Genomic DNA, 23,580 nt, shown 5'->3' on the forward strand with positions numbered 1-23,580 from the left:
GAGCGACTGAACTGAACTGAACTGTAGATAGGTACCTGCCCAACGATACACAATGACAAAACCAGATCCGCACAGCCTGACTTTCAGAACTCACTACTCTACTTGCCTGGAGGTGATAATAGGAAGGATATAACTTGTGTCTGGGCTTCCCTGGTGGCTCAGATGGTAAAGAACCTGCCTGCACTGTAGGAGACCCAGGTTCAATCTCTAGGGTTGGGAAATCACCTGGAGAAGGAAATGGCAACCCACTCTAGTACTCTGGCCTGGAGAATTCCATGGGCAGAGGAGCCTGGCGGGCTACAGCCCATGGGGTCACAAAGAGCGACCGAGCACCTAACACCTCCACTTTTTTTCTGACTACTATGACTACATTCTTTACACTGTATCCAGTTGCCCTTCCAGTAAGAAAAGAAAACAGGAGACTCTCAACTATCTTTCCTTAGTGGTTTAAGTTTCTTAATGACATTTACTGATTACCAACTGTGATATATTGTTTCTTGCATTTTGGTCCACTTAGTATGAGGAAATTTTAAATAACCACAAATTACATATAATATAACCCAAATTTATCTTCACTATTAACTCTGCATGATCACATATATACACTAAAGACACTAGAGAGAAATTACCTCTTTTTCTGTTGCCACAATCACTTGACTAAGTACTTACAATTAAATGAACATGGACAAAGCAACAAATACATTATAAAGGGATACTGGAAAACTGTCAACCAACCCTGAGAAGTATACTAAGCCACAGAAATACAAATATCAAAAGCATATCAAAAGTAAGAGCTTACCCAGCCAACAAATGGTCTAAGTTGTTCTTCAGGGACATATTTGTAAGTATGGCTTCTAAGAGTCTCCTGTAGACTTGACCATCCGTCTCTGTAGTTTCTTCTCCTTAGCATACATAACAAATTAAAACTGACTGGAGAAAAATGTTTCTGCATGTGCATGCTATTAGGTTTTTTTATAGCAGAAAATCTTTCTACAGGAATAACTTTAAGACATATATCCACATCCAGCGTTATACCTATTTTCAAGTGTACTTCACCTATTTGGTCATTTGCATCTTTCAAAATCATTTTGTATATATCACCCTCATTTATCCTTTACTTGAAATCCTCTATATATTTTTTTTTTAAACAAGTACTATCATGCCTCTCTCATTAATGAAACTGAAGTCCAAAAAACACAGTCTTTCCCCAAGCCACATTACAAGCGGTGAAGCTGGGACCTGAATCTACGTTTCAATACACTATCTGCATACAGACTAAACTTTCATCTCAATGCCTCCTGACTGAACCAAGAGCTGTCATCTTCCATTATGTAAGAATGAATGCTGGCCCTGACTTCATTACTCACCACCTGAACAGGAAATGCACCCTTTCATTTGTGCTAGCCATGTTTCTGAAACTCATGTTTAAACTGAGACTGGGTTAAGTAAACCTTGTTTTCCAATAAATGGATGTAACTTTAGAGATGACTTTCTTAGTATGTCTTTCTTATTCTAGTAGCAACAGCACCAAGAATGTCTTTCTTGTCTTTCCATATTTATTGAAAGGTGAAAAACATATAAGGCCAATAATCACCTTCTAATTAACTTCTGGGCTTTTTTAAATCTGGATTTTCACACATGAGATTTTTCATCTTATATTTTCAATGACTCAGGGAGAATAACTTTTTTGGGCGACTAGATATTTATTATAAAGGACTCACTAAAGTTTATTAAATATCTAGATGAAAAGGGAAAGTTTGACTCAACAATGTGTTTTAACTATTTTAAAATAATTCCATAGTCTTTTTTCATGTAGAAACATGTAAAAGAACACACATTTTTTAAAAAATAATACTATCTAGAGAGTGTCACAGAGTGAAGTAAGTCTGAAAAACAAATATTGTATATTAACACATACAGGTGGAATCCAGAAAAACCGTATAGACGATCTTATTTGCAACAGAAACAGAGAAACAGATATAGGTAACAAATGTATGGATTCCAAGGGGGAAAGCTGGCAGGTGGGAGGAGCTGGGGGATTGGGACTGACACACACACACTACTGATCCTACGCATAGAACAGGCTCATGAGGACCTGGGCTTCCCTCAGAGCTCAGTTGGTGAAGCACCTGCCTGCAGTGAAGGAGTCCCACTTTCGATTCCTGGGTCGGGAAGATCCCCTGGAGAAGGAAATGGCAACCCACTCCAGTATTCTTGCCTGCGAAATCCTATGGACAGAGGAGCCTGACAGGCTACAGTCCACCTAATCCCAAGAGTCGGACACAACTTAGCAACTAAACCCCCACCACCAATGAGAACCTACTGTACAGTAGGAGGAACTCTACTTAATGCTCTGTGGTAACCTGAAAGGGAGTCCAAAAGGATATAGGTACATTTATAATGGATTCACTTTGCTGTACAGGAGAAACTAACACAGCACTGTAAAGCAACTGTACTTCAATAAAAATTAATTAAAAAAAATACTGAGTGTATCACTCAATTAACAAGGTTCTCCCTTCAACCAATCTGCTCCCCACCCTAGATGTTTCTCATGTCAGAAAAACAGCCAAATTACACAAAAAGAGTTGGACAGCAGAAACTCTAGGTATCTAAAAGATATTAACCAGGGTGTGGTTTTTATCTTTATATCAAATATGAGAAAGTAAGTTTCTGGACACAACATGTAAAGCCGTTTACCTGTAACCTGATTAACCATGGAGACGACCAGGTGGGGAAGCATGTAACGCAGAAGAGGACTAACGTCATGCGTTTCAGAAATCCCATGAAGCAGCGTAATAAGATTAGGAACATTACACAAGTGAGGAAATGGCCTTTGAAGAAACAAAGACAGAAGATGTTGACTTTACATGTTAGAAGACAGTGAGTGGCAATTTTTAAAAATAGCATAAAATTTATCCTATGAAAAAAACTCCTCAAAATAACTTCATTCACCTCCAATTATCATCATTCTGAATTCAAGTGTACGTACTTTTTCCCCAGGCTCTCTGGCTTCTGTCTCTGAAGGAGCACTATCAAGCAACTCAATCCATCCTTGATCAGAGAGGGAATTCTGATCAGTGTTCTGATAATCTGTGAAGCCAAGGAGTTAACGAAGGTATCTTCCATGGCCACTTTCACGGAAATCTGACATATTATCATGTATGTTGCAGCTCTGTAATCTGGTAAAGATGATTTCAATCCCTGAATATTTTTTAAAATATAAGGAAAAGTGACAAACTATGTTATTTTAGCCTACTGAAAAATGTTACTTGACTTTGACAAACTGGAAGTATCATAGATTAGAGATGAATACAACCTAATGCACACTGAGAGTCAACACTCCTTGGAAGTGAAAAATCAAGATGCTGGCCCCCTTTCCTGAGGGGACGTGGAAATGAGACAAGGCTCTCGAAAGACAGAAGGCGATCTCAGCAGGCCTCCTAACTCAGACATCCACTACACATGCTAAAAGGAGCAAAGGAGTCTCCTTTACATGCAAACACCCACCTGTGTAAGGGGGACTTCAATCAGAAACAAAACAGCACCTGATTAAAGACAGTAATTTGGGGACACTGGTTGGGGGGGGCTTTTGCTGTTCGTCTACGGGGGACCTGAAAGGTGGAGGGCTATGAGGCACTCGGGCAGGAGAAACATCAAGAAGAAATCAATACAAACAGAATGAAAAGAGAGCCTCTGCCTTGAAGAGATTTTCTAACCCATTCTTTTAAAAACAATTTCACTTTGTCTTTTTTTTCTCAAAGATTTTCTGATTTAGACCATTCTTTAAAGCCTTGACTGCATGTTACTATATTGCTTCTGTTTTGGGTTTTGGGTTTTTTGGCCACAAGGCATGTGGAATCTTAGCTCCCTGACCAGGAACTGTATCAGTACCCTCTGCATTGGAAGGCCAAATCTCAACCACTGGACCAGCCAGGAAGTCCCACAGTGTTCAGGAGCTTCCTAACTAAGACTCCACTCTGGTAGGTTTTTAAGAAGTCATTTTTTTTAACCTAAAAATTAAATTTCATCAACCATCTGAAATAAACTGCCAGCGTAAAAACATTTATGCCTAAGTGAAATTTTCAATAGCAAGAAAATTTCTTCCAGTACAAAATAATCTATTTTACACGTAAGCGGGACCAACCTTTTGAATATATGGAAACAGCTTGGCAACTATATTGTCGGATAAGTCCTCGGCAGCCACCAGAGCAGACACAATGGTAGAGGCATAGAAAGTAAAGAGCACCCTCAACTGAGTGGAATTCCCAGGATACTCAGCAAAAGCCTGGAACAAAAACCACAAACCAAACACATTTAGGAGTGAAAAGCTAATGAGATATAGGTGTAAAAATATTTACAGCTCTCAACTACTTCAGGCTGACACTAATTTTACACGGCAAGAATAAACAACCTTCCTGACTTTTTTTTTTTTTTTTAATTTTAAAATCTTTAATTCTTACATGCGTTCCCAAACATAAACCCCCTCCCACCTCCCTCCCCATAACATCTCTCTGGTTCATCCCCATGCACCAGCCCCAAGCATGCTGTATCCTGCGTCAGACATAGACTGGCGATTCGATTCTTACATGATAGTATACATGTTAGAATGCCATTCTCCCAAATCATCCCACCCTCTCCCTCTCCCTCCGAGTCCAAAAGTCCGTTATACACATCTGTGTCTTTTTTGCTGTCTTGCATACAGGGTCGTCATTGCCATCTTTCTAAATTCCATATATATGTGTTAGTATACTGTATTGGTGTTTTTCTTTCTGGCTTACTTCACTCTGTATAATCGGCTCCAGTTTCATCCATCTCATCAGAACTGATTCAAATGAATTCTTTTTAACGGCTGAGTAATACTCCATTGTGTATATGTATCTTTGTTTAAAGAATTTGGCAAGGAAGACAATAATTTATTTTTGTAGAAAAACAGCTTTGATGATGAAAGATCGATCAAGCTGCTCATGTTCCAAAAGTGGAGATCACTTAACAAAAGGCACTTCTTCCAAGTCCCACTATTACTACAAAAGGCCTTCATCTGCTTTCTCCAGGCCGAGGAAACAACCTTCTAATGGAATTACACGTTCATGAAACAGCATACTACTCACCTTCACAGATTTTGTCACCAGACTACAAATGAAATCCATGAATCCAAGATCTTTGTAGCAGTGGGTAACCAAAGTTCCTTTAGCTAAGGGCACTCCAGATTGCTGTTACAGACAGGAAGAACCAACTGTTAACTAAGGATAATTCATCAACTCATCATTTTAAGTACCTACCAAAGTAACAGCTTCAAACTGCTACAGTTCATTAATACAAAATATAGTCTTCCATTATAACTGGTGGTAAAGAAGAGATTAACATATAAAATTGTGCAAACTTCAGAAATTCAAACGAGAAGGGCCAGCAACGTGTATGGAGGTACTCAGTGAAAAATGGTTACGTATCATGCGTTGCATTTTGATATGTATTTATCTAAATCCAGATTCTCTAGATTCTTAGTAACTCTACCATTTAAACCTGGTTTGTGAGTCAGTGTGATATGGTTTTGTCACTGCTTTACAATAACACGAGTAACAGAAATAGACTAGGAAACCAGTCAGCTTATCCTGCTCTTCCCAAGACCTAGCACTGCGCATGGCATATGTAAGTGCTCCATCATTTTGAATAGATCAATGAAAAGATAATTTGCAAACTGTAATAGGTAAGTGTGGTTTGGATACCTGAAACAAGTGTGTCTAGAGAACAGCAGGGTCTCTGTGTAGATTAGGGGAAAAAATAATGTTACTAGCAGAATGAGTAAAAGTTTGATAGGCTTTACTACAGGTTGGCCTTCTCTTCCTGAATATTCTTTAGTTTAAGTGCTTTACATCCAAATTCTTTTCTTCTTCTAATTAAAATTCCCATTCCTTTCTCTTTACTAATTCTGATCATGGACCACCTGTCATCAGCCAGAAAGTTACTCGTTCCAAGGTCACAGCCTGTTGGCCTACTTTCATCCCATTTGCTGCCTGCTGGCCCAAATCACTACTCAACATTTAACAAAATTCTTGCTAACAACATACATCTACTTTCTTTACTATAGTTACAAGCAAGGTGGTAATGGCAAGTCAGTTGTTTTCCTACAAAATCATGCTATCTTATCTCAGTCAGAGCCTTCCTGTAAGGCAATCATCCTATTACTTATCTGTAAATTAATTCTTAGCATCTTCTTCACAATAATAATTTCCTGAAGTCCTTCAAGTCTTTTTTTTTTTTTTCTTTTTCTAAGTATTTTATGCTTTTCTTCACCTGACTTTTTTAAGCTTTTCAGTTCCAAAATTCTAAATGCCAGACAGCACAGTATAATAGAAAGACAAGCTTTAGAATCAGATCTAGATTCAAATCTCGACTCTGCCATTTTAGAGCTGCTTGAACTTTGGTGAGTAACTTAATTCTCTGAGCCTGTATTCATCCGTAAAAAGTTTTTTTGTGAGAATCAAAGATAATAAAATACAAACTACCTATTCTACTATCACATACCAAATAAAAGCCAGCTATTATTCATAATAGTTTTAAATGGAAGCTAGGAAATAAAACTGATGAAGGTAATACTTGGTATACTCTCAGGAACACCAATGGATTTATTTTTTCCAAATAACACCTTTTATGAAGGCTTGCAGTTAATACAGATACATGTCATTCAACAATCATACCTTAACTGGTAATAACCAGAACCATTTGTGCTTTGAATTATTAATTTTTAGAAGCTGTATAACCCGCACAAATATTCTTGTCTCATGGTATGGCAGAACACAAGCAATGAGGCTATCTTGATTATAAAGATGGATATGGAACCTGGAGAAAAAAGAAGCAAACAATTCAAATGGATATAAAACTTACAAGCATATATTTCCTTATGTGCCCAAATGGTACATCAGTGACCTAAACCCACTTAAAACAACAATAAAACTAGAAGCAAGGTATAGCACACTTAAAGCACAGGCATTAAAGTATTCAATAGGGTTGGCCAATTCTTATGCAGTGGTATTTTTAAATATTCAATATCAAAATTGACATCCATTCACTTTTTCTCAACTTAAAAAAAACCCCATTTATTATATTAACATGATTTTGGGATCACTGCAGTCAAACCGACAGAAAACCAAACTGGGTCAACTAGGCAACACTCAATTCCTCTCTGTTCTCCAAAGCTCACCTTCCACAGCTGTTTCCTCAGTTTACCTAACTATTAATATCATGATCCGAAAGTCAGAAGACTAATTACAAAGAAAATCATTTTACCTTCTTTGAATACAAAAATTATGTAATTACAAGCATATTTAATTTGTCCATGAATTTTATAAAACTTGGTATTGGTCATGCCACCTAATTAACATAAGAGATTTATTAATTGTCAGATTCATTAAATGGCAACCTACTCCAGTACTCTTGCCTGGAAAATCCCATGGATATGGAGGAGGCTGGTAGGCTGCAGTCCATGGGTTCGCTAAGAGTCAGGCACGACTGAGCAACTTCACTTTCACTTTTTACTTTCATGCATTGGAGAAGGAAATGGCAACCCACTCCAGTGTTCTTGCCTGGAGAATCCCAGGGACAGAGGAGCCTAGTGGGCTGCCATCTATGGGGTAGCACAGAGTCAGACATGACTGAAGCGACTTAGTAGCAGCAGCAGCAGCAGTGGCGGTGGCGGCGGCGGTGGCAGCAGCAGCCTTTAAGATCTAAATCCTTTCCAGGCTTCTTTCTCAAGATGTTTTACTAAATTCTCCCAGCCAAGTGATCCCTCTGTCTAAGCCCTCCTATCCCTTCTCTCTCATAGCACCATACCTCTTGCCTTTTATTAGTTCTATATTAGGGCTTTAGTACTAGCCAAGACATCATTTCTTCCATGAAGCTTTCTTCAACTACTTCAGGCATCACCATACACCCCCAAAACCTTGTATACACCCTTACTGTGGCATTTATTTCACAATGGTAAGAAAAGGCAGCATATTCATCCTTGTATTGAACTGAATGTTTCCTAAATAAATAAGTTACATGAATAAATAAATGGAAAACCAAAGGCAAAAAGTACTCCTTACAATAATGATTTATCTGGGGAAAATTAAATGCTAGAAGACAGACAGAAATAGTACAAATTTGACTCTTTTTTTGGTCTGAAGAATCTAATGATGTGATCATCAGAAGACCCAGGTTAAAATATGTTTTCTCAATGACCCACTGGCTTCCCTTACCCTCATTCCTTCAGTTAATGAAGTGGAAGCCTTTCTACTTTTAAAACATCCATAAGAAAAAAAAATGTGTTAACGATGATGTGATACCAATGTGATGTAAATAAATGAGAAAATAAACTGAGTAAACTTAAGACAATTTCAAAAGGAGATGAAAGATCAGGCCTTGGAAACAAATTTATATCACCGCTTACTAGTCATGTGACTCTGCCAGCTTAACTTTCTACACCTGTTTTCTCAATTGTATAATGGGGATAAAAGAAGCACCTCCCCCACAGGAGTGTTGTAAGCACTGAGGTAAGGCATACAACGTGCTTACCGTCAGGCCTGGTGTAAAGTGTTCCATAAACATTAGCTATTACTGCTTTTCTTAAGCTATAGTATTTTAAAGAATAATATTACTCTCTTCCCAAACCACCATTTTTGTTATTTTGGCAAGAAGTTCAATAACACTCATTGCCCAAAATATGCAGTAGCAATTTGTAATAGCGAAGTGACATAAGCCCCTTAGAACTAATGAGGTTAGACTATTTACTCAAGATCTTCTAAAAAGTAGTTTTACTTTTCACTATCAATAAAAATGAGTTCAATATAGAAGGACACACTTATCTCACCCAATACAAACCATATTTATCCCAATATTTAAATTAATAAATGTTCTCAAACATCAATGTTATCATCCCATAATTATTTCTATAATTTCATTCGCTACCTGTGGATCAACCACTCCAGACACTTCTGTGCCGGCTTCAGCAGGAAGTAAGGAGACAAGTGAATAAGAAACAATGAAATGTTTTCATCCAGCTGTTTGTTCACTGCTTTGGTCTGAACGCTGCGCTCCAAGGTTTTTGCTAGCTGGCTGAACAACGGTGCTTCGAATTGCTCAAAGGAAGGATCAATTCCAAGCAGCTCTTCCAGGCCAGTGCATCCTAGGAAAACTCCAGTTTATTTAACAATTCTTAGCAAGTAAACTCACCTCGCACTTCTTTTACAGTTTTTCTCTAACACTCTCTCTATTATTTTAGAATAATACAGTCCCAAACATAGATTTCTACCCAACATAGAAAATAAATTTCATCTCACCAAGGAGAAGAAAAAGTACCACCAGGCAGGGGGCCTTTTTTCTTTTTTTCCAATACAATTTCAGTACCATAACTAGGCCAGTCCTTGGAAGACCCCTCCCTGACCCCCAACCACTGCTTCCAGCCTCTTCCTTTCTACACCTTAGATGACTCCCCCCAACCTTGGTGTGAAATTCAGATACCGTTACCTATACACATTTTATGCATCTAGAGCGTAGTTATTTGCCATTCTCTTTTCCGTAACAACATAAGTCGAGTTAGCAGGTTACAAACCGCTAAGAGAGCGGGTCAGAAAACACAGCAACATCCGGGTCACACATGCTTCCCAGGGCTTTTTCTAAGTTAAAAGGCAGCTCACCAATGGCAAAGGCTGTTTCTCTGTCGATGGTGGCCGCTTCCTTGGGGTCAAACAACAAAGAGGCAACTTCATCTCTAGATAAGAGACTGGCGTCACTCTGAGGGAGGGCGAGTCGTTGGAGCTGCTGGGCTAAGGACGTCATCTCTCACGTTGGCAGACTTCTAAAAACACAGGTTAAGAAACAGACCCACCGTGAGAACCTTCTACAAAATTGTAAGACGGTGTGACGGCGTGACGGCAAACAGCAAATGTCTCATGTACAAGCAACTTTCCTCCGCACTCAGCGCGGCTGCGGACGCATCACCTGCTGTCCAGGAACCCCCAGACGCCAAACGTGGAAACCCCAAAGCAACAGCGATAACAGCTAATGACATCCCCGAGGGCCGCGCCAAGCGTTTTTCAGCTCCAACTCCACGGAGACTCGAAAATTCGAGGACATCTTACCCTCCCCTGCATACCGCCCCGACTCACAGCCCCTGCTTACCCAGAGCTCGACTCTGGACAGGACTCAGAAGCCAGTGAATCTTCACAGCAGCTCCCACATGGGTACCAAGAAGTCCAGCTCTCGACCGGAAATGTAGAGCACGCCTCGCGCGAACTTCCGGTTTCAGGCACTACGGCAAGAGAAGAGGTACAAGCTTGCCGGAAAGCGAAACGATGACTCCGCCCCCAGGCGGCGAAGCCCCGCCCCTCGGCCGCGCGGTCCTGATCTGCTGGAGGCTTGTGGTCTGTACTTGGCTCGGTGCTGCGTTTCAGTTTCTGACTGGGCCTTTTGTGAGCTTTGACGTTCTGTGGCAGGAATCTTTCATTCAACGTACATATCCAGATTTTTACTACGTACCGGCAGCATGGCGCGGTGGTTAAAACTGAACCATGCAGTCACAGCCTGGGTTAATATACCCACTCTAGGGTCTTTGAGTTGCACTGAATTCTCGTCTCTCGGAGTTCGGTATCTCCTCTATAAAATGAAAACAGGCTGAGAATTTCATCAGATGACCAACTGATCGCAGCGCGAGCCGCTCTGCAAATAAATGTTGGCTACCACTATCCTGAAGCTTGGGGCCAGCCACTGTATTTCCGGAGTACACCCCCTGTGTGTTTTGCTGTTTTGTTTTTCACTAACCCTGGTGAAATACAATTTACAACTACATCGCACACTTCCGTTTAGCAATTCGATGAGTTTTAACAAATGAATAAGTGGGTATCACTATCTGTCCATTCAAGACATGGAAAGTTTCCGTTGCCCCCAAAAGTTCCCTCTGGGCCCTTTGCTGTGTTGCCTGCCCGACTCCTGGTCCCAGGTAACCACTAGGCATCTTAGTATCACTATAGATTGGTGCTGCTGAAGAGTGTCCCATATGAGTATACCACAGTCTGTTCCCAAAGCAAGGGCATGTGCCCAAATGGAGTGAACTGGCTCCTCCAAGAAGCTGCGCAGGATGCGGGATTGAGATCGGATATCCTACCTGTATATTTTAGATGCATTCCTCTCTCTTAGGACGTGGAGCTCTCTTTGATGCCAGGGTGTCAGTCTTTTTTCTTGAAGATTGTTGGAAACAGAGTTATAGTTTCAGAGGCTCCCTTCTCTACTCCATGCAGATCTCTCTTTTTTTGTGAACACAACCTTTCATTTTTGTTTTGTTTTAACAGCATTTACAACAACCAAAACAACTTCTCAGTTACTTCCAGAGATAGCTAATGATCTTTTGCATGGGGTGTTAACTGCCTTGCAGAGAATGATGTGGGTTTTTTTAAGTTCCAAGAATATCTCTTTCATCCTTAAAAACAGATCTCTCAAAGGAATTTTTGTTGTTGTTCTTTACAAAAATGATCAGGTTTGAGAGAAATGAAAATAGTGAGAAATGAAAATCAGACCTATTTTTATGCTTAAGACATATTGGTTTTTTCACTTAAAAAAATCCTCGTATTTTTACAAGCCTCATCAACGTGCAAATAAACAGAAAAATGCCACAAGTGTTTGGTTCAGTCATGTTTATATTAGTTCCAATGATATATGGTACTGTGCTGAATTTTACTTTAGAAGTAAATGAGAAGAAAAAAAAATTTTTAAGTAAACTAGAAAAGTAAAAAGAACAAGTCAGAGATTCGTAAATATTCTCCATTTTAAAAGAATTGTTTGGATATATTCCAGATTGTTTTCTGATTACTACCTCCTCAGTTTTTGTGATTATAAACTTATCCCCTGGTTTGATTATTCAGCTGAGGACCAGAGCAAACTTCTTTTCTGTTGTTATTGAATTTAAAATATTGGTCACAGATTATCTGTTGCTCTGCAGTTCCTCTTAATAACCCTGTTAATGCGTTTTGCCATTAAATGCATTTTGCATTTTGCCATTTTATACTCATTAAATCCAAAATTTTAGCCATAGTGATATGTATTTCTTGATGCAAGGGTAAGCATTGTTTTCAGACATGGTATATTAACCATTCATTCATTCATTTGATGGGAGATATCACATGGCAGAGTGATCGATTCTGCTGCTTATTTCAATCACTATTCATGGCAAGGACTCTAACCCCCAAAAAACAAGTTTGTAAGAGTGACTTGAATAAATGAGCTCTTTTTAAAATGACTTTTAAAAGCCTTCCCTCACCGCATTCTTCTTTACTCCAGAGCACAGATACTTTCATTCCACGTGTACTTTATACCAAGTTAGGCATACAGTGTGGACAAGACAGGTTAAGTTCTCTGCTCTTGTGGAATTTATATCCCACCAGGAAGTGACAGGTAAAAGGCAAATAGATAAATCAGAAAAACATTAGGTAATGTAATAAAAGCTCTGCTGGCAATAATAAAAAGCCATAGGATAGGGGTAAAAGAGGGAGGGCATCATTAATTTGAGTGTTTTGGAGAAGGACCCTCTGAAGAGGGAACATTTAAGCCAAGACCTGAATGACTAGTCTTGATAAACTAGAAATACTCTAGACAGGATCAGTCTTGATGTTCACTCCAATCACAGCAAGACTCTTTTCTGCCTACCAAGTATACCAAGCTTGTATTTTCTTCACAGAGTTACAACTAAGATCTGATTTGTTTGCTTACCTATTTATTTCTTGTATCCACTCATAGAATACTGTCTTCACACTGGCATGGAGCCCATCCCTAAGATTTTGGTACCAGGGCAAAGGTGCAGAGGGAAACGCAGCTGTCAGTCTAGGATACTTGAGATATAAATCAACCTAGCACACTGTAACCTCCGACATGTTATAACCTTTAACTTTGATGAAAAAAAAAACACGCATAATGACAAAACAAAAATATTTTCATATGACTGAAAGACAGCAAAATACAAAAGATGACAGCGTTTGATTATTGTCATACCTGTCTGGATACAATATGGGCTTCCCTGGTGGCCCAATGGTAAAAAATCTGCCTGCAATACAGGAAAGGCAGGATCAATCTCTGGGTTGGGAAGATCCCCTGGAGGAAGAAAATGGCTACCCACTCCAGTATTCTTGCCTGGGAAATCCCATGAACAGAGGAGCCTGGTGGGCTACAGTCCATGGAGTTGCAAAGATCTGGACACAACTGAGTGACTAAGCATGCACACATGCACACACTGGATACAATATTGACTGACTGAGAGTCAACAGATTTCCTATATATTTAACCCATAGAATTTTGCCTTCATGTCAGCATAATTATCAATTATGTTGTTTAATTCAGACTTTCACAAATTGTGTCCTATTGACAAAAATGATTGAAAAGATTAAAAAATAAAATTTAATTACATTCAAAGTGTACAAAATTTAAATGTATTTTCATAAAAATATAAATTATGTAAAAAACCCATACATTATATTTTTCACTTATTCTCAATGTTTTCAAAAGAATTATCCTCAACAGGGCAAAAAAAGCACAGGTTATAATGTCAACATTTTAAATAAAATTAAATAAAGCTAATTTTTATTTTTGGAAAATATTATTACCTTATTATAATAAAATATTCATAAAAGTTATTCACAAGTTTGTCATTCCATGTCTATCTAGTTGCCAGTGTAAAGAATCAGTATCCCACCACATCCCCTCTGCCAAAAAAAGGAAAAATCAGTATTCCTTTTCATTCACGCTATACTTATATTTGCGTTAGTCACTCAGTCATGTACAACTCTTTTCAACCCCATGGACTATAGCCTGCCAGGGTCCTCTGTTCTTGGGATTCACAAGGCAAAAATACTGGAGTGGATAGCCATTCCCTTCTCCAAGGGATCTTCCCCAGCCAGTGATCAAACCCGGGTTTCCCACATTGCCAGCAAATTCTTTATGTCTGAGCCACCAGGGAAGCCCTTATCTATATCAACCTATTTTCAAATTTAAGGATCATATGAATTGTTTAATGCTGTTAAAGGATCTTTAGTTACCACATCTAATCGTTGAGAATATGCAGTACAGTAGTTCATTTGTACCTCCAGAACCATAAATTGGAAAACAAAAGGAAACAAGAAATTGCATGTTTGGAATTACTTAGAAATAATACTTTATACTTTACTATGCAAAAATCTAATATGTACATGCAGTCTAAAAGAAAAAGTGTGACAAGTTCACCAATTTGTCTTTTCTCTTACTTAAGCACTTCTGAATTTGAATCTTCCCTCCATCCTAAAGCAGTGTCCAGAAACAGTACAATCCACAAACCTTCAGAACATTCAGACAAGGTTGTCTTTTATTTGAGAACACAGGGCGAGAAACTGTTTCCCTGAAGCTTAAGTATATAAATCAAAGACTGGAGATTGATTCAGAGTTATGGACTGTGCCACAGCAGTGCTTAACAGCAGTTTCTGAAGGACAGACTCTACATTTTAAAACAAATTTTTCATGTATTTGTGATATTCATGTGCAGACCTTGGGGAGTTCATCTTTCAATGTCATATCTTTTTGCCTTTTCATACTGTTCATGGGGTTCTCAAGGTAAGAATACTAACGTAGTTTGCCATTCCCTTCTCCAGGAGACCACGTTTTGTCAGAACTCTCCACTATGACCCGTCCATCTTGGGTGGCCCCACACAGCATGGCTTATAGTTTTATTGAGTTGGACAAGGCTGTGGTCCATGTGATCAGTTTGGTTAGTTTTCTGTGATTTTCATTCTGTCTCCTCTCTGATGGAGAAGGATGAGAGGCTTATGGAAGCTTCCTGATGGGAGAGACTGACTGTAGGGGAAACTGGGTCTTGTTCTGAAGGGAGGGGCCATGTTCAGTAAATTTTTAACCGAATTTTCTGTTGATGTGTGGAACTGTGTTCCGTCCCTGTTGCTTGGCCTCAGGCCAGACTGTAGTAGGGGTAATGAAGGTAATGGCAATCTCCTTCAAAAGGACTTGTGCACACACTGTTCTATTCAATGACCTTGACTGTGCAGCAGGCCACTGTTGGCCCATGCCTCTGCCAGAGACACCTGGACACTCACAGGCAAATCTGGCTCAGTCTTCTGTGGGGACACTGTTTTTCTCCTGGCTCCCGGTGTGCACAAGGTTTTGTTTGTGCCCTCCAAGAGTCTGTTTCCCCAGTTCTCTAAAAGTTCTGTAATCAAATCCCACTGGCCTCCAAAGTCAAATTCCCTGGGGAATTCTCAGTCCTTTGCTGGATTCCAAGGTTGGGAAATCTGTTGTGGGTCTTAACAGCGCTAAAAATTTTTTGGTATAATTGTTCTGCAGTTAGTGGGGCCTAACAGAAGCAGAAAATATTCAGAAGAGGTGGCAAGAACACACAGAAGAACTATACAAAAAAGACCTTAATGACCCAGATAACAACGATGGTGTGATCACTCACCTAGAGCCAGACATCCTGGAGTGCAAAATGGGCCTTAGGAAGCATCACTGCGAATAAAACTAGTGGAGGTGATGGAATTCAAGCTGAATTATTTCAAATCCCAAAAGATGATGCTGTGAAAGTGCTGGACTCAATATGCCAGCAAATTTGGAAAACTCAGCACTGGCCACAGGACTGGAAAAGGACAGTTTTCATTCCAATACCAAAGAAAGGCAATGCCAATGAATGTTCAAACTACTCCACAATTGCACTCATCTCACATGCTAGCAAAGTAATGCTCAAAATTCTCCAAGGTAGGCTTCAACAGTATGTGAACTGAGAACCTCCGGATGTTCAATTTGGATTTAGAAAAGGTAGAGGAACCAGAGATCAAATTGCCAACACATGTTGGATCATAGAAAAAGCAAGAGAATTCCAGAAAAACAGCTACTTCTACTTTATTGACTACACCAAAGCCTTTGACTGTGGATCACAACAAACTGTGGAAAATTTTTCAAGAAATGGGAACACCAGACCACTTTACCTACCTCCTGAGAAATCTGTATGCAGGTCAAGAAGCAACAGACAGAAGTGGACATGGAACAAAGGACTGGTATGTCAAGACTGTATATTGTCACCCTGCTTATTTAACTTCTAGGCAGAGTACATCATGTGAAATCTCAGGCTGGATGAAGCACAAGCTGGAATTAAGATTGCCAGAAGAAATATCAATAACCTCAGATATGCAGATGACACCACCCTTATGACAGAAAGCAAAGAGGAACTAAAGAGCCTCTTGAGCAAAGTGAAAGAGGAGAGTTAAAAACCTGGCTTAAAATTCGACATTCAAAAAACTAAGATCATGGCATCTGGTCCCATCACTTCACGGCAAATAGATGGGAAACAATGGAAACAGTGACAGACTTAATTTTTCTGGGCTCCAAAATCACTGCAGATGGTGACTACAGCCATGAAATTGAAAGACACTTGTTTAAAAGATGCTTGCTCCTTGGAAAAAAAGCTGTGACCAACCTAAACAGCATATTGAAAAGCAGAGACATTACTTTGTCGACAAAGGTCTGTCTAGTCACAGCTATGGTTTTTCCAGTAGTCGTGTATGGATGTGAGAGTTGAACTATAAAGAAAGCTGGGTGCTAAAGAATTGATGCTTTTGATCTGTGGTGTTGGAGAAGACTCTTGAGAGTCCCTTGGACTGCAAGGAGATCCAACCAGTCCATCCTAAAGGAAATCAGTCTTGAATATTCATTGCAGGGACTGATGCTGAAGCTGAAACTCCAATAGTTTGGTCACCTGATGAGAAGAACTGACTAACTGGAAAAGACCCTGATGCTGGGAAAGACTGAAGGTAGGAGAAGGGGATGACAGAGGAGGAGACGGTTGGATGGCATCACTGAGTTTGAGTAAGTTTGAGTTTGAGTAAGCTCTGGGAGTTGGTGATGGACAGGGAAGACTAGCGTGCTGCAGTTCATGCGGTCACAAAAAGTCAGACATGACTGAGTGACTGAACTGAACTGAACTGATGTAGATACCTTAGGCTGGTACAAGGATGCTGTTGAAGACAGGACTTTCTCAAGGTTGTAGCTGAATCACTGCTCCAAAGTAAAGTGCCTGGCATATCAGTTCAGTTCAGTTCAGTTGCTCAGTCATGTCCAACTCTTTGCAACCCCATGAACAGCAGCACACCAGGCCTCCCTGTCCATCACCAACTCCCGGAGTCCACCCAAACCCATGTCCATTGAGTCGATGATGCCATCCAGCCATCTCATCCTCTGTCATCCCCTTCTCCTCCTGCCCCCAATCTTTCCCAGCATCAGAGTTTTTTCAAATGAGTCAGCTCTTCGCATCAGGTGACCAGTAGTATTGGAGTTTGGAGTTTCAGTACTGGAGTTTCAGCTTCAACATCAGTCCTTCCAAAGAACACCCAGGACTGATCTCCTTTAGAATGGACTGGTTGAATCTCCTTGCAATCCAAGGGACTCTCAAGAGTCTTCTCCAACACCACAGTTCAAAACCATCATTTCTTCGGCGCTCAGCCTTCTTCACAGTCCAACTCTCACATCCATACATGACTACTGGAAAAACCATAGCCTTGACTTGACTAGACAGACATTAGTTGAAAAAATAATGTCTCTGCTTTTGAATATGCTATCTAGGTTGGTCATAACTTTCCTTCCAAGGAGTAAGCCTCTTTTAATTTCATGGCTGCAGTGACCATCTACAGTGATTTTGGAGCCCAAGAAAATGAAGTCTGACACTGTTTCCCCAGTTTCCCATGAAGTGATGGGACCAGATGCCATGATCTTAGTTTTCTGAATGTTGTGCTTTAAGCCAACTTTTTCACTCTTGTCTTTCACTTTCATCAAGAGGCTCTTTAGCTCCTCTTCACTTTCCGCCATAAAGGTGGTGTCATCTGCATATCTGAGGTTATTGATATTTCTCCCAACAATCTTGATTCCAGCTTGTGCTTCCTCCAGCCCAACATTTCTCATGATGTACTCTGCATATTAGTTAAATAAGCAGGGTGACAATATACAGCCTTGATGTACTCCTTTTCCTATTTGGAACCAGTCTGTTGTTCCATGTCCAGTTCTAACTGTTTTTTCCTGACCTGCATACAGGTTTCTCAAGAGGCAGGTCAGGTGGTCTGGTATTCCCATCTCTTGAACAATTTTCCACAGTTTATTGTGATCCACACAGTCAAAGGCTTTGGCATAGTCAATATGGTTGACAGTAAATATTTATTAACTGAACAAATGAATGAATGAATGTAAATGCGTGTAAGCTCTAGTTCTATCTCCTTCCTGTTCAAGGAGTGTGTATCAGAATGCAAGTAAGTAAGAGTAGCATTGTTACAGGAATACTTTAGAATAAGATTATTCTCACTATTACAACTGATGGCATACTGTCTCCTTGAAAATGTATCTACTGATGAGAAACAAAATAAGATGTACGTAATTAACACTGTAAATGCAACACGTGAAATCTATATGTTAGGCAAGTGCCAACAAATAGATGACTGGTTCAGTGAGAACTGAGAAGTTAAGAATTTGTTTCTTCATGTTGTGCCCTGTACAAACTCATATACATTATTATGAAGCTGAGCACTTGTGATCTTGCCACCCAAAATTACAACTATTTTTTTTCTGGTTATTTTGAAAGGCACTGGTAGAAAGTTGAAAAGAAAAAAAAGAAATTGGAAATCAAACTACAGCAAATACCTGCTATATCTTGATTAACCAGCAGATGACACCAGAGCATTTTTCTGACCCCGAGAGTGCATTCAGCTGTATCTCCAGGTACCTGAAAGGAGCTACGGTTTCCAAACTTAAGGTTTGATTGTGATTGGTTCATTAACTCTTCCACATAAATTAAGATTTTTTTAAATAAAAATAATGTTTTTAAATGTTATTTGGAAAGCGATGGGACTTTTAAATGCTTATATTTTCTTAGCTAATGAGAAGCATTCACAATCATCTGTTTAACAAGTACCCTAAATGATAGGTGTGGGTAGCCTGAGTCCCCTCACTCCCACCCCATCCTAAATTAAATTCCATTGAATATTTGACACTGGAAAGATTTTTTGTTTATTAGAGTAATGGTGAAGTAGAGAACCAGGAAAGCCAGCAAAGTGAAATAAATAGTTATCAGAAATCTTTGGATGGGAGTGGGGGTAGGGGGAAGGACTTGGCTCTGTGTGAGTCGAATTTGAAGAAGAACGTGGGGCAGAGAGAGCAGTTTGGGGGATAAATTGAAGAGAAGACCAGTTCTCTGTATGACATGATATTAGACAGATTAGAGGTAAATAGAAAAAAACCGATTTATTTGATTTGTATTACATTAGAATTCTTCCTTTGGTATTTTTAAAAGACTTCTATGAAGATTCAATTTATTTTCAATTCCATTTGGGACCCAGACTAATATTCTTGTCGTGTAACTATGCTGTAGCTAGCTTCACGACCAAGTAAGTCAGGCTAGTTTTCTGGAGTTATTTAAGTGTAAATAAAGTGACAAAAAAACATATTTCCTAGTGATATGATTATATACCAGAAAAGTCAAGGATTCAGTTCTGAAAACAATTGGATATAGTGTAGAATATAGGACATTAAATCAGTGCAAGTATATATACACATACAAACATACATGTGACGTCTAGAATACATGTAATTTCACGAAAACAAACTGAGAAAATAAAGACCAATTTCCAATCGCAAAACACACACATAAAAGTACCTGGAGAAAAATGTATAAGGTCTTTGAGAAGAAACTATAAAGGCCATCTTGTGATGGCTATACAACTATAAAAGATCTTGTGATCATTTTAACAGAAAATTAAAGTGAAAGGTTTGAATGAATGGAGAAGATTGATAGCTATATTATGCTCCTGGATAGGAAGACAAATATTATATAAAATGTCTGTGTGCCATCTCCAAGTTAATATACATATTTAATTCAGTCTTAAGAAAAAAATCCCAGAATGGTTTTTTAATTTGACAAAATGTTTCTTAAATTGATATAAAAGAATAAGTATAAAAGAGTACATCTTAAAAATTCTCAGAGGAACACTTAATGGAAAAGTATAATAGGAAAGATTAGCATTATCATATGACATAGCATTAAAAATATATGACAAAGCAGCTGCCAGTAAAAGAGTATAGCTCTGGGGCAAAGTTAGACAAATAGGTCCTCAGTACCCAAACAGCTGAGTTTCCCAGGTGGCTCAGTGGTAAAGAACCTGCCTGCGATACAAGAGATGCAGGAGACGCGGGTTTGATCCCTGGGTTGGGAAGATCCCTTGGAGGAGGGTATGGCAACCCACTCCAGTATTCTTGCCTGGGAAATCCCATGGACAGAGGAGCCTGGCTATAGTCCATGGGGTCACAAAACAGTTGCACAGGACTTAGTGACTCAGCCACCGCCGCTGCCGCCACCACCACCCGAAGAGCTAGATAACCAAGAAATAAACCCCAATTTTAGTAAGCATTTAAAATAGTACAATGTAAGTATCAAAAACAATCAGGGAAGAAAATTTGCACTAATTGGTGTTGGGGTAAATACTTTGAATGAAGCAAAAAAAAAATGTATAATCACTTCAATCCATATGCAAGAAGGGACTCCAGATACCTAAAGAACTTACAGTTCTGAACAGAATGGAATAACAGGTACCGTTTTTACACTCCCACTGGAAACAACCAAAACGTGGGCAAATACACAAAATGCTTTTTAAGACACTGTACATTAGGCAAGTAAGTTGTCAATGATCCTAGAAAGAAATGAAATAAGCAAGGTGAGCCTCATGGTTGCCCCAGTTTACCACCTTGGGTGAGTCTCCTGGCAGAGCAGGATGGACTCTCTGAGCCGAAGAAACGGACCTAAGAGTCCAGGGAGGACAAGGCGGCTGAAATTTGTAGAAGAGCATGGAGAATCTGAGAGAAGGCTCTGGAGACCTGCAGAGGGCCCCCTCGAGTAATGGTCGGTACTTGCTGGTGAGGGAACTACCTCAAGCTGAGGAACGGACAGCCTGAAAGAATCAGAGGGGACAATCCCTGTATTCACACATGCCCAGGAGTGAAATTCTATCCAATCATGAGGCTGTCATCTCAGTCATTTCCCCAGTGAGAAAGAAACTACAATGTGTGAGATGAAAAATCCATTACATGGGAATAATGACAAAGTAAATACCACAGAGGGCTTCCTAGGTGACACCGCAGTAGAGGATTCATCTGCCAGTGCAGGAGCAGGAGATGCGGTTCGATCCCTGGGTCGGGAAGATCCCCCTGGAGGAGGAAATGGCAACCCACTCCAGCATTCTTGCCTGGGAAATCTCATGGACAGAAGAGCCTGACGGGCTATAATCCATGGGGTCGCAAAGGATCAGACACGACTGAGCAGCTGAGCACACACGGTATCACAGAGGAAAAGAACTTAAAAGCATAACAGTAGAAAGTAATCAGAATGAAACATTCAAAGAAAAGAGGTCTTTTTTGTTTGTTTGTTTTGTGAACAAAACATCAGTAAACTATGGGACAATTTCAAGTGGGCTAATGTGTTTGTAATTTGAGTCCTCAAAGAAATGGGGCAGGCAGGAAAAATATTTGAAGAGGCAATCACTGGACATTTTCCAAATTTATGAAGAATGATATCCATAGATCCAGGAAGCTCAATAAGCACCCACACAAGGAGCAAGATGAAAACAACACCGAGTCTCATCCTAATCAAATGCTGAAAATCTATATTAAAAAAGTAGTAGAAAACCCAGAAAACAATGGAGCTGCATATTTATCAAAAAGGGGAATGATGTGAGAGAAGACTTTCTAGACTTTTCAGAAAACAATTATTGAGGAAAAGTTCAGCAGGTATAACTACATTTAAATGGCAAATTTAAGTATCTTCTGCTTTTTAAAGTAATGGGTAAACAAACTAAATGACCTTGAAAAGACAAGCAACAGAGTGAAAAAACACCAAATACAGAAAATAAAAGGATAAATATGTATATATGTATGCTTATAACACATAGCTCATAAGAATAACGATAAAAACACTGAGTTCAATAGATAAACAGCCAAAAATATAAACAAATGATGCACATGTACAAAGTCCAATTATTAAATTTACAGGAAAATGTTCAACTCTGTAGGAATGTAGATTAGATTACTGTACCATATACCTACTAAATTAATGTACCATATATCTACTAAATTTTCTATAAAGTAATGTTTATTCCTGGAAAAAGCAGATTTTAATTTATATTTTGATGCATTACGAGTGATACTATAAATCAGTATCACCCTTTCAGATGCAATTTGGAAATATGCAGCAGGAATGCAAAATATGTTCATATCCATTGACTTCCTAATTGCATTTCTGTTAAGTCTGTAGCTGTCCAACAAGCCACAGCTGTCAACAGATTGTCACTTTATTATGTGGAATGGTGGATTCTAAAAAGTAAAGTTACATATAATTAAATGTACAGTTAATATACAAGTATAGATTTTACATATAAGCGTATAATTTTACAGCTTAAAACAAAAATAATCAAAGATCAATTGAAAAATGAAAAAAAATAATCAAAGGTCTTTTCCTGAATTACCTATGCATACCAACCATTTTTACATAATGTTATTTTTCATTTGAAGTCAGCTTCTAATATTTGAACTTTAATATAGTTAAGTTTTCTTCATAAATAGCTCCACATAATTGATTAAAGAAAATCTGTTAACAAGTATTTAAATAAAAAGGGACATTTGGGGATATGCTTTTTAGTCCCAGTTTGATTGAGAAATAATTGGCCTACATCACTGTGTAAGGCATAAAATGTGATGGTTTCACTTACATATATTGTGAAATGATTACCACAATAAGTTCAGCTAAAATCCATCTTCCTGAGTAGGTTCAGTAAAAGGAAGAGAAAAAAGCTTTCTCCTTGTGATGAGAACTCTCAGGATTTATCCTCTAATAGCTTTCCTATCTATCGCACAGCAGTGGTCACTATAGTTACCATGTTATACAGTGCATCCTTCATACTTATAACTGGACGCTGGTACCTTTTGAATTATGTTATTTTTCCAAGGGCTTTTCTTTAGCCTTAGAACAAAAGAGCATACTTTGAAGAAGATACTCAGTTCCGGGAATCAGATTTCTGTAACAGAAAGAATAATGAAATGAATTCACTCTGTTTGCTATACATATAAAGACAAAAAACTTTTCAGTCTGTATCTCAGAGGACCTCTCTGTAAAAATCATACTTATACAAATTTTAAGCTACCAGTGGAATTACAGACATTAAAGAATTCAAGGTCTTAGATTACAGGGCAATGTATCCATACATAGACAGTTATTATTTTGGACTCTCAGATAGGTAAATGGGGAATCCATTACATTGGAGCTTCAAAATCAGTCACATCAAAGTTCTCTGAACGTTTTAAAGGTTGGAAGGACGGTCGTATGCCTTTAAAAGTTAATCGGATTAACAGTACCAAAGGGAGTTCTATTTTATTTCACACGTTGTTAGCCTTTTGTTTTCGTGGCATGTTGTGTCAAGCATTTCAAAAGATCGCAGAATCTTTAGGGAACCATGGCTATTGTACAAGTACATCAAAGAAGACTATAAAAATAACGGATTGAAA

The 23,580-nt window shown here is 38.9% G+C and overlaps 1 protein-coding gene across 5 annotated transcripts in view; it reads right to left on the reverse strand.

Annotated features, from left to right (window-relative positions):
- HEATR1 (HEAT repeat containing 1) overlaps window positions 1-10,250 on the reverse strand; it is a 50,897-nt gene extending 40,647 nt beyond the window's left edge. The window contains exons 1-9 of one of the 5 annotated variants that reach the window (XM_060406869.1): window positions 10,156-10,250; window positions 9,672-9,829; window positions 8,944-9,160; window positions 6,696-6,837; window positions 5,109-5,210; window positions 4,145-4,285; window positions 2,990-3,201; window positions 2,698-2,831; window positions 800-899 (exon numbers count right to left, since the gene is read on the reverse strand). In XM_060406869.1, the coding sequence (XP_060262852.1) occupies window positions 800-899; window positions 2,698-2,831; window positions 2,990-3,201; window positions 4,145-4,285; window positions 5,109-5,210; window positions 6,696-6,837; window positions 8,944-9,160; window positions 9,672-9,813 (1,190 nt within the window). In that variant the 5' untranslated portion in view covers window positions 9,814-9,829; window positions 10,156-10,250. Of the gene's footprint in view, window positions 1-799; window positions 903-2,697; window positions 2,832-2,989; window positions 3,202-4,144; window positions 4,286-5,108; window positions 5,211-6,695; window positions 6,838-8,943; window positions 9,161-9,671; window positions 9,833-10,155 lie in introns of those variants that run through there. The other 4 variants (XM_060406867.1, XM_060406868.1, XM_060406866.1 and 1 more) reach the window with 4 other exon arrangements.
- Window positions 10,251-23,580: the final 13,330 nt, after the last annotated feature.

Source organism: Ovis aries, chromosome 25, assembly GCF_016772045.2.
Source record: "Ovis aries strain OAR_USU_Benz2616 breed Rambouillet chromosome 25, ARS-UI_Ramb_v3.0, whole genome shotgun sequence".
In the NCBI taxonomy this organism is placed as follows: domain Eukaryota; kingdom Metazoa; phylum Chordata; class Mammalia; order Artiodactyla; family Bovidae; genus Ovis; species Ovis aries.